Source organism: Bombus flavifrons, chromosome 2 (genome assembly GCF_040668555.2).
Source record: "Bombus flavifrons isolate JBK064 chromosome 2, iyBomFlav1_principal, whole genome shotgun sequence".
Classification (NCBI taxonomy): domain Eukaryota; kingdom Metazoa; phylum Arthropoda; class Insecta; order Hymenoptera; family Apidae; genus Bombus; species Bombus flavifrons.
The window spans coordinates 19,761,011-19,778,332 of record NC_138443.1 but is presented as its reverse complement, the minus strand read 5'-3'; the positions used below and the strand labels follow the sequence as shown (position 1 = coordinate 19,778,332).

At 45.4% G+C, this 17,322-nt stretch overlaps 1 protein-coding gene across 7 annotated transcripts in view; it reads left to right on the top strand.

The window, feature by feature from the left end:
* LOC138189583 (pleckstrin homology domain-containing family A member kramer) overlaps positions 1-17,322 on the top strand; it is a 179,555-nt gene that overhangs the window by 127,235 nt on the left and 34,998 nt on the right. For all 7 annotated transcript variants that reach the window (XM_069131617.1, XM_069131612.1, XM_069131613.1 and 4 more), the window contains exon 11: positions 273-4,892. In XM_069131617.1, coding sequence (XP_068987718.1) covers positions 273-4,892 — 4,620 coding nt within the window. The remainder of the gene's footprint in view (positions 1-272; positions 4,893-17,322) is intronic.

The following is a 17,322-nucleotide window of genomic DNA, read 5'->3' as shown; positions in this document are numbered from 1 at the left end:
AGAACACGTCGGATCGGTTCATGGATCGTTGCGAGATTGGTTTATTTATGCGATTACTCTTGGCTACAACTACAATACCTAATGTTACTTTTCTCGATATTTAACACAAGGATCCCGAATTCCTGTTAAATTCCGAATGATTCTCGTAACGATCAAGACCGATTCCAGCTTGCTACTTTAGCTTGAATTGTACTGACAGGGTTGGGTTGTCATTAATCACACTCGTGAGTAACGAACGTCCTCGTGTGTTTGTTTTGTAACGGACGAATCAGAGCTGGGAGATGTCCGGAGGAAGCGCACGCGTAGACCCTCGCATGCAGGAAGGAGCCCCCGCCAGCACGGAGACAATCGTTCGTCGGGAAATCCGCTTCACGATGCCATCCCCGGAAGTGGCCGCCAGAGTCAGAACGCTATTCGAGTCTCGAACGACCGACAACCGAGCCCCACCGCTACCGTTCTACCTAATCTGGGCGGAATACCCCCGGATGCCGGGTACGAGGAGGTCAGCTTCCCTCCTATACCGAGAACCGAACGTTCTCCGGAGTATCTTTCCTCCGGGCAGACGTCTACTACGAGAACCGATCGGCAAGATCACGATACCTCTTCCATCGACGAAGACAAACTCAAGAAGAAACCATCCGGGATCCTCAAGACTTCTACGGTTTACGGTGTCGAGCAAGCCGGCAAGAGTTCGAATTGCTCGACCGGATACGCGACGGACACCTGGCCTGCCCAGAAGACGGTTCAGTGGACCACCAAGAAGGAGCCCGACGATTGGGATTCCAATATCGATGAGAGCAAGGTCATCAAAGAATTTTCTTATCAGTACATCAAGGAGGAGCTGGAGTCGAAGAAGGAGGACAGGTCTGCGGCTAAACCGGAAACCATGAATCTGGTGCAGTGTAGGATACGATCGTTCGAGCTAAACATGGATGGCTCGAGTCCGGTGAAGGAGGTATTCGCCATGCAGGAACCACTGAAAGTGTCTCCTCTTCAAGCGACGGAAGCCCACGTCTCTAAGTTAGACTGTTCGAAAAAGACGTCGTCGATAATCCGCAGTTTCGCTCTGGGTGATTCGGATTCTCAAGACTGCAAGTACAAAAGCGTCAAAGACGGCCATACCAAACAAGCGTCCACGGATAGCAACAAATCCGTGAAGGATCTGCTGGCGGATTTCGAGAGGAAGTCTCGACAGGTTCAAAGACAAGAATACGGTAGGCACCAGGAAGTGAAACACCGTGGAGTGTTCAGCGACTCGGAGGCTTTGCTGTACGATACGGGCAGCGATCTGGATCAGCGCGAGAAAAACGAAGACGTGCAGAACGAGAGGACCCTACAGATCGATCAAGTTGTACCTGAGCCTATCAACGACCATAGAATGTACACCGACACGACGAAGAAGAAGGGTGACGTCTCCTTTAGACGCAAGAAAAGATCATCGTCCAAGGAGAGCGAGAGCGATCAAACTATACCTACGGAGGATCTAGACATCCTATCGAATCCCAGTTGCGCTAGGTTAAGCGTCACGGAATCTCTGTTGACTCACGGCGATCGTTTCTCCGGAGAAAGTGGTACCACGAGTCCCACCGTGAAGCAAGAGGATATCAGTCCCGAGGAACACTATCTGCCCATGACTCCTAGAAAAGCTATATTAGATCCGAACGACGACAGACCGAATCCAAAGATGATGGAGAGCCTATTTGCCAATTTGGACCACGAGGAAAGTTCGTACGTGGAGATGGCGCAGAACGGTATGACCCATTCCCTTTTGGCGCCCTCCGACGAAGGTAGGAAACACGATTCCGGCGATTATTCTACCTTGGACACGCCTCACTACGAGTTCGTCTGTGTGTCTGACAACAAAATGGAGCCGGTGTACATGGAGGTGAGTCAGTTGTCGGGAAAGGAGGAGCAAGAGGGTGGAAAGGTGTCCCTTTCAAAGAGAAACGACGATTCGACATATTCGAGGACGACCGATCTCCCCGATATTTTAACAGCCCTCAAGTCCGATAGTTCGGACGCCGATGACGAATCCTCAAAGGATCTCGATTCGATCGACGCTCCACGGCATCCTAGGTTCAGTCTGTCGGATACTTTCAGACCCGCCTCCTATTATTTAGGCGCTAGTCGAACCATGATCGCGGAACTGCACGATTCTTCCGACAGTGAGCTGGTATCACCCCCGCCTATTCCAACCTCCCCGCCTCCGTTGGACGATTTGGACTCTTTGGACATGCAAGAATCTTTAGAAATCAAAAAGGTGTCTCCGCAAGTAGCGGTGACGAAGGATAACACTTCGGGCAGAGACTCTCCGAAGTCGTGGAGCAAACCGATGGGTCAGATCGAGACCCATAGGCCTCCGTCGAGATTTTCGGACGCTACCATCAGCTCCACTTTTAGAGACAGTAGAATATCTTTGGAGAGCGCGTCCGGAAGCGACTCGGTGGAACTGAGGATGCCCGAGGAGGAAGCGAGACACAGACAATTGAAAACCAGGCCAGTCAGCGAAGTGTGCGAAGTTCTCGACAGCTTAGACGAATTGGAGTCCCTCGGAAGCCGCTTCGACGGAGCTAGTATAGACTTGGATCAGTATCTGGAGGAACTGCAGGCTCGCGACGCCTTCAACGTCGACTTGTATGCGAAAGATCTCAGTTACAATAGCATTTACGGATTCAACGAAAACATGATGGTAGTGGACAAGCTGCAGAAGACCACCTGCCGCGATCTGTCGAGGCAAGCGAACTTGGCCTTCGATAATCTTGACCAATCTCTAAGGTACGGCGCGGCGAACAAAATGGGATCGGCGAGTAGCTTGCCTTCGATGAGAGTCTGCGACGCTCCTCCTTCTCATCAGCACTCGCAATCCTTTACCGGGGATGCTCATTACGAAAATATTTCGAGCTTTTCTCCACTGAGAAATTCACCGGCGATTCGATCGGACAACCAATCGCGAGACAATTCGCACGGTCTTCAGAGAGGATCTCAAAATAATCTGCTTACGGCTTCTCATAGCAGAGACTCTAGTTACTCTCTGGCCTCTGGAGCCGCTTCGATCTCGACTTCTATGGCTTGCCAGAGACCTGCCAGCGCCCAGTCCTCCATGCACTCTCCTACGGGTTCGATGTCCTTAGGAAACCACGGGAACAATTTGGTCGGCAACATGCTGCAAAACGCGAGTCCCTACTCCGATCTACGGTTTCAAAGTCACTCGAGGTCGGCCAGTCAGGATTCCGCCAGATACTCCATGATATCGAACCACAGGTCGTCGTCCAGTCAAGATTCCAGTCACTATCAAACTTCGACGTCTACGGTTAAGGCAAATCCCGTGCCTCAGTCGTATCTGCCAGGCGAGCCACATCTACAGAGCGAGCAGTCAGGCGCTCCTTACTACTACTCCGATCTCCAAGGTAGCGTAAACGCCGTAGACACCGCCGAATCGATGAAGCCGATCGGTCATTCTTCCAGATTGCCTCAACTAAACAATCAAAGAGACGACGCTTCCGCGTTAAACAAGAGGAACGATATAGGACGTATCGTGAATCCAATTTCCAGGCAAATGCCCAGACAGATTCAAGTGGATGACATAGACGAGGCTAGGCGAATAGCAGCCGAACTGAGGAAAACGACTTGTCAACTGTTGGGCGACAACAAAGTCGATCTCGTGGACAAGAAGAACTTTTACGAAGCCGATACTCTGAGGAGGGTAAAATCTACCGATCCACTGCCTGATATCTCGTCGGCAGAGATTAGCACGAGGAATCTGTATCCGCATGGCCTTCGCGATAAGTCGAACAGTCAGTCGAACAGTCGAGACACCTTCGATTTGGCGCTTGGAACGCAGACGTCCCATCGAAGGTCTAGGTCTTTGGAGGGCCTTTTGGACGACGTCGGGCTTCAGAATCTGGTGGAACAGAGGAACAGAAACAACCGAGTAGCAACGGTTCCGCCCACTCAGGTTGAGGAAGAAGCGCCTCAGAACATGGGCGGTATCGGTGGCAGTTCTACGTCGAACAGCTTCAACGTCGATGACCCCTGGGAGCAGGACTCCTTGTGGAGAGAAAGTCTCCGGCGAGTGAGTCTAAGAAATGCCAGGTCCCTGGACAATTTGGGCAGTCCACCAAGACCGACCATATCTAGCTCGGACTCGAAGGGACGGAACAAAATCACTCGTGGTGCCACCTACGTGAACGACAGCGTGATGTTGCGACGAGAGAATTGCTCGGAGGATTCTTCGGACAGGCCACGCGTGAAACGTCGAGCCAGCAAGGAACAAGAGAGGGACGAGATGGTCGACGATCTGACGTACGAGAGTCTGTCGATGGAGCGGATTCACGCGAGCGGGTACGTGTGGGACGCGCAAAACGAGGCTTACCGGAAAGCCACCGCCGAGGATATGGATCATTTTTTAGAGGAAGGCAACCTTCCCCCGGTTCGCTCGATCTCGGAGACAACGCGGCAGATGCCCGGGCCTGCGGCGACGTCCGCGGCGTTCGAGCTCGATCGAGAGAAGCTACGGCAATGGGACCTGCTGTCGAGCGCCTGCTTGCTCCAGGAACAGCAGCGCAGCTCAATGGCGGACTCGGGGCGAGGGTTGCCAATTGCGGAACGACCTGGAGACGTTCTCGATGTGTCGAGGAACGGTGTACCGGTGCTGAACAACGGCGCCGGCACCGGGCCGATCACGAGCGCGACAGTTGCGGCCAATCGCGATCGGGACGTCGTTTTGGAGGTGCTCGAGAAGGGCGTACAGCAGAGTACCTCGACGACGACGACGACGACGACGACGACAACGACAACGACAACAACGACGACGACGGCGGCGGAATATCTCGGGCCAAGCAACAGGCAGGAATTGAACCAGGAGACTAAGGAAGCTTGTAACAGGGCTGCAGGTGAGTGGCTCCTCAAGACACCCGGTGGTGTGTTCAGGAAGTGACTGACTGGCCGTGTTCCAAAGCCTCGTCCGGCTGTCGTGCGGATTCGACCGGCCCAAGTTCTTCTCGCTCTGCTATCTCGTCGATCGGTCGAAATGCTCGATGGATTTGTTCATTACCAAATGTACCTGCGTTTTACGGTGGACTGTATAGCGTTCGTTGCCACGCCAAATTTTCCTATTCTTTTGGAACCTGAACCAAGTGCCGCGCTGGACGAATACGTTTCTATTTCGCGACGTTCGATCGCGCCAACGATAAGATCGTTTCAGTGACGCTCATCGAATATTGCCTGCCTTGAAAAGAATGTAAAGGGATTTTGATCGTATCGCGATTATTGTCGTATCGTAATTGTAAAATAAGGGATGAGATACTTGTATTTGTTTTTGTATACCACACTGTTCGATAATTAGTTCCAATGAAATTTGTATATGAAAATGGTTCGAAAGAAAGAGGTATAGCGGCCGTAGCTAAACGATCTCTATAAATTAAATATATTTCCAGACCGGCAAACATGCAAACGAACGAAACCGATGCTACTCGTTCGGTCCAACGACCGATTCAAATTTCAAAAGAATATCACTTTTGTATTATCTACGATTAGTTGCCAAACAAGACCGCGTTCCAACTTGCATCCCACTGGTGTTCACGCTGTTCTCGAAAACAAATTACACGTTGTATCGCTTGTTCGGTCGAAGTAAGGAAAAGATCACGTTGATTTGATTTGCAGATACAAACTTGGCCGATGATCGTGCGACGAATGACGTTCAAAGTAGTGCGAGTTGGAACACGGCCTGACAGATGAGTGTGCGTGAACTGATACGTGTGTGAGTGCCTCTTGCTAGCAGTCATTGTACGCCAAGGCAGAAATTACAATCCTGAGATTGCTCGAATCGTTCGATCGCTTTCTTTCTCGTCGCGGTAAAAGTACTAATCGCGAATGAACGAAATGGATTTTACCTTTGATTCTAAAGCGTTTTAACGCAAGACTCTGCTAATCTGCCGTGCGTTTTCTCCAATAGAAAGTCGTGCGCTGTTTATCGCGTAAAAAAAATGTTTCGCGGCAAGAAAAGTATCGAACGAACGATCGATAGCTTGATGTGCCTTTTTCTCAATAGACGAAAGAATTAGAAGGAATATTATATATCAGGGTACGAACTAAGAGAATAAGATTTTAACGGCGATGTACGATTAATATGTTATGACTCGATAATCGTTATCGATTTCGGTACCATAATCGCAGGGATCGTGTTCACAGACATTTTTACTAACGTTAAGTTCCACTGGTGTGTATGTATATACGCGTTGAATACTCGATTTTGTTCTTTTTCTTTTTTAATACGTAGTATTAATCACAGTTTTAGCATGTAAGCGTGACTGAAAAAGGATAGAGTTCAAGTTTATTCTTCGTCGTTACATCGTTTTAATGTATTTTATATATTTATCTCTGTGATGTCGAATCACTACAGTAAATGTCTTTTTTTTTACAAAATTTGTCGTAAATCGAGTCTTCGATAAATTTAAATTTAAAGAATTAAATATATCCGATCACGTTATTCCGATGACTCGATCGTCGTATTCGACCACGTTGGAAATATTATGTAAAGAAAGGACGAAACAAACTTTTTCTCGTCGGTAATGAACCGAGATACTACAGCTCTAACAATGTGAATAAAAACCGAAAAATAGAAATTATACGGAGGCAATGATTTTATCGGCATCATCCATTGAAATTGTTGCAGCTTTATATAAACGGAGTGACGCAGCATCCCGGAATTCCTGTGAGTAATTTTCTCTAGAATTTAAGGCGAAACTCACCGTTTAACGAACTTCCTAGAAAGCTCGACGATTGAAATTATTCCGCGCGGAAATTTACAAACTACGTGTCTCGATTCCATCCTGTCTCTATTACGAAGAAAGGGCGAAATTTTCGGTAAATCGAGCGAAGGGATTAAAATGAAGTTATCGAATCGTTTAAAAATCTGGTCAAAACCAATTCTACGCTCGAATTTAAATAATACTTAAATAGTTTCAGTCTTAATCTGAATTTTAAGATTCTAACAGTACTACATTCTGTCATACGCGTCTGTCATTTGGTACAAAATACGCGCGTGTATATACAACGCGTTTATAAGTCATCGAAAACACAGAAAAATTAAGAAAGAAGGAGAGAAAGCGAAGGAGGAAAAATAAGAAAGAGAAACGAGCGAACGAAATAACCGTAAAATATCCGAGACCACGAAAGGGTCCAGCGATCCGTGTCGAAGATTTAAATCAGACAGAACGGAACGCACACGAAGGCGTGAGCGTACGAAGTCGCGCGAGAAGTTTGGATAACGGTCGGTAGAAGCTGAAGGAGAGGTCGAACGGTTGCCTTGGTACTCGGCGAGTTCTTAATAAGTACGTTCACCTTCGGTGGCTGGGTGAACACCCAAAACACGATGGTTTAAAGCGGCGAACCGGCTGCATTCTGGGCACCGGAGAAAAAGAAGAAAGAAGAGTCGCTCCTCGACTCGGTTGTTCGCCGCTATCGAAACGGGTTCAAGCGTGGTCCGGGCAAGCGAAGGTCGCGAGGGAAGGGGCAACAGATGGAAAGGATACCTATAGCGTCAGAGTCAGAGACCGCTTCTGTTTCGACTGCCGGATAATCCGTGCGGATTCGATCGAATCCGCCGCTCTCAACGCGAAATAATTGCGCTGGGTTGGAGGGTTCGCCTGGTGGGTACCACGCCGGCTAGAAATCATCGAAAAGCACGACCACCCGCGAACGTTGAACGGTGACTGATTTCTGCGCGTTTGTCGCACCGATAGCGACGACGCTGATGTAAAGCGTTCATTTCGTGCACGTGACAATGGTATTGTGTCGAGTGCGATGCTGCACTGCAGATTTAAAGAGGTTAAATCGTACGGAATTTTAGGCTAATCGCGCGTTAAACAACGGTTGGTTGTAGTTTTTCTCCAAGTTTTCTAGTTCGTTTATGCATGGGATGCATTCGAATCGTCCTATTTGCATCGACAATTCGGACAAACTGAATAGAAGTTACCTCGAACGCATAAAGTTCGAACTTTTAATAAACTCTATGTTTCTTACGTAAAAAGTATATTATCTTTTTTGTCCATCGTAATGTTTTTACCTATAAAGTAATTTGAAGGAAAACGAGTATGTTATTTTTTCTGGCAAGGCAGTCGATAGGAGATCTCATTTTATTAGACCGCCCGAGAACAACACCTCTATCGTTATTTTCCTACCTTCCCTATACTACGAGTGCCAATGTTGTACGTCCAATGCACGAACCTGATAAGCTGGCACGATAGAGATAAAAATGGAAAGCTTCGTACGAAAGTATAATTACTTCGTAGCTTTTATAAATATATTTTTTACATTACTGATTAATCGTTGGAAATATATGCCACAACATATCTGTCCTTAGAGAGAGAACCAGTTGCAAATTAGGCCATTTTCGCACAGGTTGTTCTCGTTCCGAAGGTTTTCGCTACTATTTGCGGCGCAAAGTCATATCCGTTTCTTAGTGTTGAACAGGCGATAACAAGGACAGATTACTCGACGATATCGTAATCGTTGGACGACCGGTCGGCTCGGGAGACGACCTTTTCGAATCGCGTTTACAATCTCCGCGCAACGGAGCTGACATTTCGCAGGCATCGGCAGAGATGACCGCGACCACAACCATGCCATAAACGTGGCCGCTCGGCGCACCAGGAGTACAACGTTAATGCTAAGCGCGTTAAACGCGTTGTCGTTGTCGTTGTCGTTGTCGTCGTCGTCGTACGTTGCACTTTGTCGCGAGTTCAATAGCACGAACAATCGATGAACGTAATAACCAAGTATCTTTCTCCCGACCGAACCGTACTTTCTATTCCGACTATCAACAACTATCACGGCTATTAACAACTATCGCGTATCGGCCAAATTTAAAATACTCGCTTTCTTAATGCTTGATGAATTTTTCCGCGCGATAAGCGTATCTTGCTAAATCGATTAAATCGACGTTGGCACAAATTCGATCGTAGCACTTCGGATATCGATCATCGATGGCCAGAAACGTTTTGAAATATCGACGAGTGCCTGGGCCGAGGCTTTTTAATCCATCAATCCGCAGGATTCACGTCGGCTTTTAACGGATCCATTCTTCCAGCTGTCCAGTCGCGGCAAAATGTTTCAGTTTCGCCTACTTCGGCGTATTAGGCGCGTTTCGAGCGAGGGTACTTCTCGATACGTTACGGAATACTTTATCAGCGTGCTGCACGTCCGTGTCAACGTCAGCTTCTCCGTGTTTGACAACACTTCGATCGCTCCGTTCGTTTCGCATTATCCTTCGTATGCGTTGTACCTTTTTGCCTATCGAAAACATTTTAAACAACATTGTCCACCTTGAATATCTCATACAGTTTTCCTCTATATTACGCCGAGTTTATTTTTCATCGCTTTTTATTGTTTCTTCCGATCGAACAATCGACTTAATTACGACCAGCGACGGTCGATGTTGGCCGCGTTTGTGTTTCTTCTTATCGACGGAACTCTTTTAAACGTGCTTCTTCCGTTAGAAGAAACTATGAAATTACCGTAGTATCCAGGTCATCCGTTACGAAATAAATCTTTCGATGACTATTTCGTATCGCGTACGACTTTTGATCTTGTTTCACGGTTTCTCGGTTATTTTCTGAATTACCGTTCGCCGCGACGTATGTTCTTCGTCGAAGCGATTTCTGTTCTGTCAAGGAAGAAACGAAGAATGTCGTACATGAACCATAATCGGTAAATGACAAATAGATACGAAGGATCGGAACGAGAACAAAAACGAACGAGGCGTGGTTGGAAACGTTCCCTCGGTTCGCGTCACTACGTGAACGTAATAACGTGCGTTGATTAAGAGTGTATTTAACGAAAACTTTTCCATTTGTATCCTGATTTCAGAGGAAAGTTTGCTTTATTCGATACGATCATACGCTACTCGAATTTAGGCTACGTTCAGACATCTTGAATAACATGGAAAAATTCTAATACAATATTAACAACAAAGATCGATATAACAAACGCATAAATAGCGATAATCAACGTACTCCAAAAAACTAACAGAAGCAAAATATTATTATCCGAATGGAACAACAGCATCGGATGTGTCGATCCAGCCGAATACCTCCCCTTACGCACAGCCAACGACAACAAAAACCAACAATCGTCTGCTAGTCTCGCAGTTCCTTTCTTCCAGATCAAGCACTACCCCATCGTCTAGTTATTCCAAGCACAATCGAATCCACGCACGACGCACAATTATCAAGCGGACAGCCAACAGCAGCAGCGACGGCGAAACGGTGACGGTGACGGTGACGGCGATGGCGATGGCGGTGGCAACGGCAGCAGCAGACCGGTAAACAATCGAAATATCGGGACTTTTATTCGCCGTGAAAAGCTGCCGCCCTTCCCAGCCATTGAAACCCAGTTGGAATACCTAGTGTGAGGTAAACAAAAGAGAGGCTGCCGGAGAAGGCCTAGCACACAGACTCTCCGCCTGCGATTAGGTATTGGGAATTGGAGCGGTCCTTGAATCGACGCCGAGGACGGGACGGAATGCACGCGAGCACATACACGGGCAGATCGGACCAGAGGCCGCACACGACACGACACTCGCCACTCAGTCAGTCAGCCGATGCCGTTCCGGACGGCACCACGCGCCATTCTCTCGCCTCGCTACTCCAATCGACTCTCCATGTCGATCGAGATCTCTCGCGAGCTTCGCCGCATTCTACGAAGTTCAGTTTCGCGTAATTCTTTCTTTATTTTTTCCCATCTTCTTCCTCCGGAGGATTTTTCCTTTTGGAACGGTTTATAGGTAGTTTTGTGAGTTCCGAGAACCTTGCCTTTTGGCAATCTGTGAACGTTGGCAAGTTTTCCAACAGGTATATACGAACAGTTTTGGAATTTTCCTGATTCTTTTTCGAAAACAGTAAGAGATTGTCTTTCCCTTTAAAGTTTCGTTTTCCTGCGTGCTATGATTATCGAAAGGCTGCACCCAAGTGGACATAAATAATTTCTGTGGTAAATTTGTTATCTAAACGTCGATCTAAACCTAGACCTTCGTAGAAATTTCATCTTTCCGCTTTGATGCGATCAGAGCGACACTATGTCGGTTAAAAGCGACGTAATTGTTGAAATTATTGAAATACGCGTATGATGGAAATGTTGGGCCCGAGGAATGTCACGTTTCGTTTAGAAATTCGGTAAAACGGATTGGAAAGCGCTGAAAATCCAACTGAATCGAGATTATTTACAGAGTATCGATGAAACGCCTTCGAACAACGTCGGCAACGTTTACGAGCAACTAACGATGCATTTGAACGACGAACGTTAAACCGCCTGAATTCCGTTTTTTAAAAACAATACCAGCGACATCGCAAATTTTATTCCGACCACCGTCGATTTTAATCGCGATTTGATTCAAGTTTGGATTAAATATAAGAAAATGGAAATTAATTTCAACGGTCGGAGAGCGAAATTCTCTTTTCTCGTACATTGTCCATCTTTTAAAAATATTTTATTCGCTGCAGAGTTTTAATATATTCCGAACTTGGGTCTCTCAAGGTACCTTTCTTTTCTTAGAGTTACCTGGCATCGTCCGTTGCGATCATTAGCCAGCGACCTACAGTTTTGCTGGATCGCAGTTTTAAATCTTAGACCTGCTAGCACAGGTGACCGTTAGTGTTTAAACAAGTGTCTGCTTGTTCCTTTTAAGTTCGACGAATGGAATTTTTTATATATCTTTATATATTCCTGCGGAATGAAACAACCGAAACGAACGACGTTCTTCTATCATCTAAAATGCTATAATTATTAAGTCCAAAGTTCTTGTATGAAAAGTTTAACGTTGAACTGAAAGAAGTGCACGATATTCGTTGCTAACTTTAACAGAACTTTAAACTTTAAACGTTCGAGGAATTCTTAAGAATAAAGAAATTAAAAAGATAGAAAAAAGTTTGAGTTTAAACATCTTCTAATAGGAAAAATTAACTAAAAAGAGAAACATCCCTTCTTTATATATTTTTAAAGTTATATTTGAAAAGAAGAAACTGAACAACGTGAAGTTTCGAAGAGTACAATAACAACGGGATACAATGAGAAAATTGGACGAAGATTAGACGTGTCAACGAGGAAGGTGGCATTTCGTGCAATAAACCCGTCGCCAAAGAATCATTCGTGGCTAGGAGATCGCAGCGTAATAAAACGAGGAAGGAAGTTAAAAAGTTCTTCCGTGAAATTATATTGAATCTCTGGGAGAGAGGTCAGCGAACTCCGGCACGCGTAACAACGTAACAAGCGTTGTAGGCGCACGCACGACTTTGATCGATGAGTCGATTAAGATTTGCAACCCATTATACACGGAGATGTTTAATTTCGATTCGGCGCGCGCGTGCGCTTGCTCTTGTACAGTATGAACGAGTAGAACGCTATTAGAAAACGTTCTTGTCATAAAGCGAATTATGCTGGCATCGATTCTCTGTTTTTCCCTTGTTGCTCCTTAGATGTTTAGGTATTTTTTGTTAGCGGAGCGAATCTGATATTCGTTTAGTAATCTTGACGGATTTTTCGATTTTAGCGTGTATTGGGATTTCAAACAACAGACTTCGGAGTTTCGATCTATTACGAAGTAAAATTTCCGGGCTGAAATTATTTACGGAATAACGGGACGGCTTGGAAACTAAGATTAGAAATCTGTTTCAAACTGCAATGCTGGCGCATTCGCTTTTAAAATATTCAAATAAAGGAAAATGTCCATTTTCATTACTTTCTTTGCAATTAATGCAATTAATAAACGTTGTTCCTAGTCTTACTTCCGTTGAGGTTTATTTTAGCAAACTTATTGACAATTTTGCTATCTACGATACGGGGAATTTGTGAAAATATCGGATATGGACGAATTATTTGCGTCGTTAAGCGATATAAACAGTGATACTGATATAACTCCACGTAAAGACAGCCATTTAACTTTTTGAATCATCGTGCGATATATTTTCTATTCGTAGATAGCCTAAGAACAAAGATGTCGAATTTAGTAAAAGTCGATTATTTCGTGTCCAAGAAATGCGTTTACGCGTTTTACACGAATCGTATTTAAAGATATCAAAAGATCAAGACGTGACGTAGGAGAGAATGTAAATTAGTAAGCTACGACTCTTAAGAACGTTCGAATATATTTTTAACGCCTGGCTGGTATCGGTTGCGCGCGTGATGCACAAAGTTCAACGACAACGTGCAAACAACGCGTAAACGTCCAACGATTGACTATCGAGCAACAAACGAAACCAATCTTAGAGTACATAATTTCGATTAGAAGATCGATATACAACCACCACGCATTCCGATGTGGAAACGGCCAATAGCAGATTCGGATAAAAAGGTTCTCTAACGTAGAAACGTCGGTTAGACGACGTTGTGTTCGGAGTGATCGTAACACGGATGCGAGTCGGGGCAGGAGCTTTCACGCGGTATCGTTAAACGGTCTAATTTATTGGACCAATATCTTAGCCCAATATTTGAGCAGCGTTTTCTCGCTTTTGGACGTTACGATTCATGGCGCATGCACACGCACAGCGTACAGGATCGTTCGATGTATCGTTATTCCGGTCGATTGGTTCCAAGTATTTCGAACACGTTCGCTGAAAGTCAGCTTTCGCGCCAAACCTCGCCAAGAATGCGACGAATACGGTTTCCAGACCATGAGAAAAGTCGGGTTGTCGATAACAAGGATTAGGTGCACCCGACATTCGCGCGATATCGCACCGGCGTATCGTGTAAATTATCCGCGAAACGCGTAAACAACAGAGTTTACAACCAACGAGCGTTCTATCCGAACGTGAGGAAGTGGCGGTTTTTTCACGGTACCGCAATGATCGCTAGCGAGATCGTAAAAGTTACGAGCTCTGTGCTTTCGGTGGATTTTATTGGGAGGTACCTTCGATTAATTTTACGGTCGATGCTGGATGCTGGCTGCCGAGAGCTCGATTACCACTAGCCTGATTCTTTCTTTTGGCTTATATTCGTATAAATCGTTAAGAATCGAAATTGAAAGTCGATCCTTGGTTTCAGGATTTGCTCGCTGGCTTATCTTGGTTAATCGAGATCGATATGTCACATTTTCTGGCTGAATTTATCCGCTTTATAATCTTGTTACAATAATACGCGATACAAACTATCACGCGGAGTTCTGTATTTCTTCGCACTGATTGCGAGACTGCTCACGGAAAACGGAATTTCGCAAAGAGATTGAAACCATCTTAACGGAAACAAGAAGTTAGTTGAGAAGAAACGGGTAAACCACCCGTTTCTTAGTTTCGATCTTTACACGTATGTCAATAACGCGATGTTGGTACATTTGCTGTTCCCGACAGGCTGGCGATTAGCGGTGACATGACCTATATTACACCTAAATTGATCTGCATCCTTTGTAATTACTAACGAAACTCTACCATATAGCTTTCTACAGTCGCGTTACGATGTCCTTGTCAGTTCGTATTTAACAATTCATGCAGTCACTGAAAATAGCATATTCGATTAATAAGAATTATTCGTTGAAAGTTTTTACAGATATAAACGGCCGACGTTTGACCCGTATCTTACATATATCGTACTTACAGGAAAGTTTAGCGAAGAATTAGCCTCGTTGAGATTACGAAATTGTACAAGGAGCGTGAAGTTGGCGAAGAAAAGGCCACGCAGATCTATGGTACAAATACTTTTGGAAAGGAAACGGAAAACTCGAACATTCGGACGATTTATTCGCCTTCGCGAGTTTCCTTGCTTTCTGTAGCGTTACCTCGCTGGTTACGCAAATATTTTACAAGCGGAAAATTATCGAGATACTCTCGCGAACGAAATTTCTTTCCAGAATATATCGTTGTTCTTCTTTCGAAAGTTGTTCGAGATATCTTCGGCCCTGCCAAAATTTACCTACTCGAATCTTCTATCCCCTTGTCGTTGGGAGATTAGTGGCTCGCCACCGGTTTTACTACAAAATCGAGTTACGGCGAAACTTAATCAAGAGATTTTCCTTTTAGCTAGCTGCACGCTGTAATCTTTCGAGCGCTATTCCTCGAGTCGTTCTTCCAAACAGAAATAACGTAAATCGACCGGAAATTAGTATCTAGCGGATTCGCAATATGCGTATATCTTCTAACGTCTAAAGAAACGTCACGTTCCTTTACCAACATTTCAAACAAAAAATTACTAGAATTTTCGTAGTACTTGGTAGTATTTTCACATATACGAGTTAGATACTGTATTAATACGATTACGTACTTGTCCAAGGCCTCGATAATCGATCATCTAAAACTGGAAACGAAGGACGGTCGATTTTCGCGATCGATCGACATCCACGATAGAACGAGCGGTGTGGATCGTGAGAAGTGAAAGAAAGGAAAGGACGAATTTTCGAGGCTTCTCCGATCGAAGCTCGTTAAGGCCGTTTGGCGGTAGATGGACCGTGTTTTCCCGTGCAAACAGACCCATGTGCTTCCCAGACAAGAAAGAACGAGGAAGACGGAACGAAGAACATCGCGGAGAAATCGCGTGACGAACTCATGACACGCGCGTGGCCACGTATCGCGTACTCGGCGTACTGTGCACTGGAATCCGTGACGACGCGATCGAACGCGACCTTCTTCGTCTTGAATGCGTGCCGGAGTGTCGCCAACCAAGCGTGGACTCGAAGGAAAATGGGTGGAAAAGTCGGTCTGATTTGCGGTAGCTGCTGGTCCGGAAAGTACAGTATGTATACTACGATTTTACACACATCTAACGATATGCGATGTGTATATGTACGTGGTTTATCGTTTTTATCGAAAAATTGTTGTCTTATTGGTGCACAACTTCTCGAAGGATACGAAGATGAAGCGTCGGAAAATTAATTCTCGTGAATCGTTACACACTCGTGACACACTTCCTTCCCTCTTATCCCCGTTTCCCCGTTATCCCCGTTCACGCTCCATACGGGTGAAAACAAATTAACTTGAAAGAACTCGTACAACAAGATAGGTATACATATGGTGACGCATCGCGGCTAGGAATTACGACCCAGTCGTAAATTCGATTACACGTTTCGAACCACGGAATAATAATAACTTGGTAAACAGGTTAACGGATAACAGTTCGAACCTCCTTGACACGTGCAGGAAGCATCGGAATTCCAGATTCATTTGCATTAGTCTTATCGGGAGATACGTTTTCGAAGACCAGGTTCAAAGTCCTTTTCTATCTACTGGTTTCGATAGTCGAAACTTGTTCCCGTTTCACAGATGAATTTTAAATTCACTCGCTTCGTATCTCTTCTAGGGGTGTTATTCGAAGATCACGGTACTGCTTGGCATATGAAAATACGTAGGTGTAAAAATTCAAGAGAAAATACGTCTTGAAACGAACGCTGAATGTTAATTCCAGCTTCGTATCGTAAGTGCTTCCTCGACGATCTTCTATTAGAACGTACCTACTAAAATCACCTTTTCCATATAAGTTACTTCAGCCCACGTCACAGTGACGTGGTGGAAAATTTTCCAATCAAACTTCGATGCCCGTAGAAGACTAATTTTTCCCGGAGTTGAAAACGATCCGTTCGAGAAGATTCCCCGTTACGCGAAAAGGAAGCGCATCTCGCGCAAGACGGGAAAAAGAAAGGCCGATTCACAGCCCGAAGCAACGGGTTAATGGATCGCGAAAAAACAGAACGACTCGCATGGTCGTCGCAGCTGGACTATTTTCGATTGATCAGGCCGGTAAGGATTGGTCGTACGCGGGCATGCCGCCAAAATGACTGTTGCTCGGAGCCGGTTTCGTTGGGACGAGCAACGATCCAAGTCAGACTGGCGATCCATACGTTCCGCAATCACCCGAGGCCATGGCGCGATGCTCGTTTATCGGATTTCCAGCACCGTCCCGTGAATGGTGCACAACCGTTTCTCTGTCTCTTTATTTCGAGTACCGTTATTTTCGTCGTAGCACTTTCGATGATTTTGTTCATCGTCGACGTTCTGTGCCGTGAACGCTGAGTCGGACAGAAACGTACGGGCGAATATTTTTTATATCGTTCGACAACGATGCAACGCTAAACGTTGCACGAAATTTGAGACTAATCGCACGTAAATATACGTAGGTCGAGCATAACGGATTAGCACCTACGTTCTAACGACCGCTAGCCATGAAACTTTCATAATCTTCTATTTTTTCTTTTTATCAACAGCTGACCGTGATGCGATCTTTTACTGCCTCGTTGGTCGCTGATAAATTTGGTAGGTTCTTTTCGTAATTTAGTCGTAATTACTATTTACTAAATAGCTAAATAAATTAGCTTTAAAACTACAAAATTGATTATTATCGATAATCTCG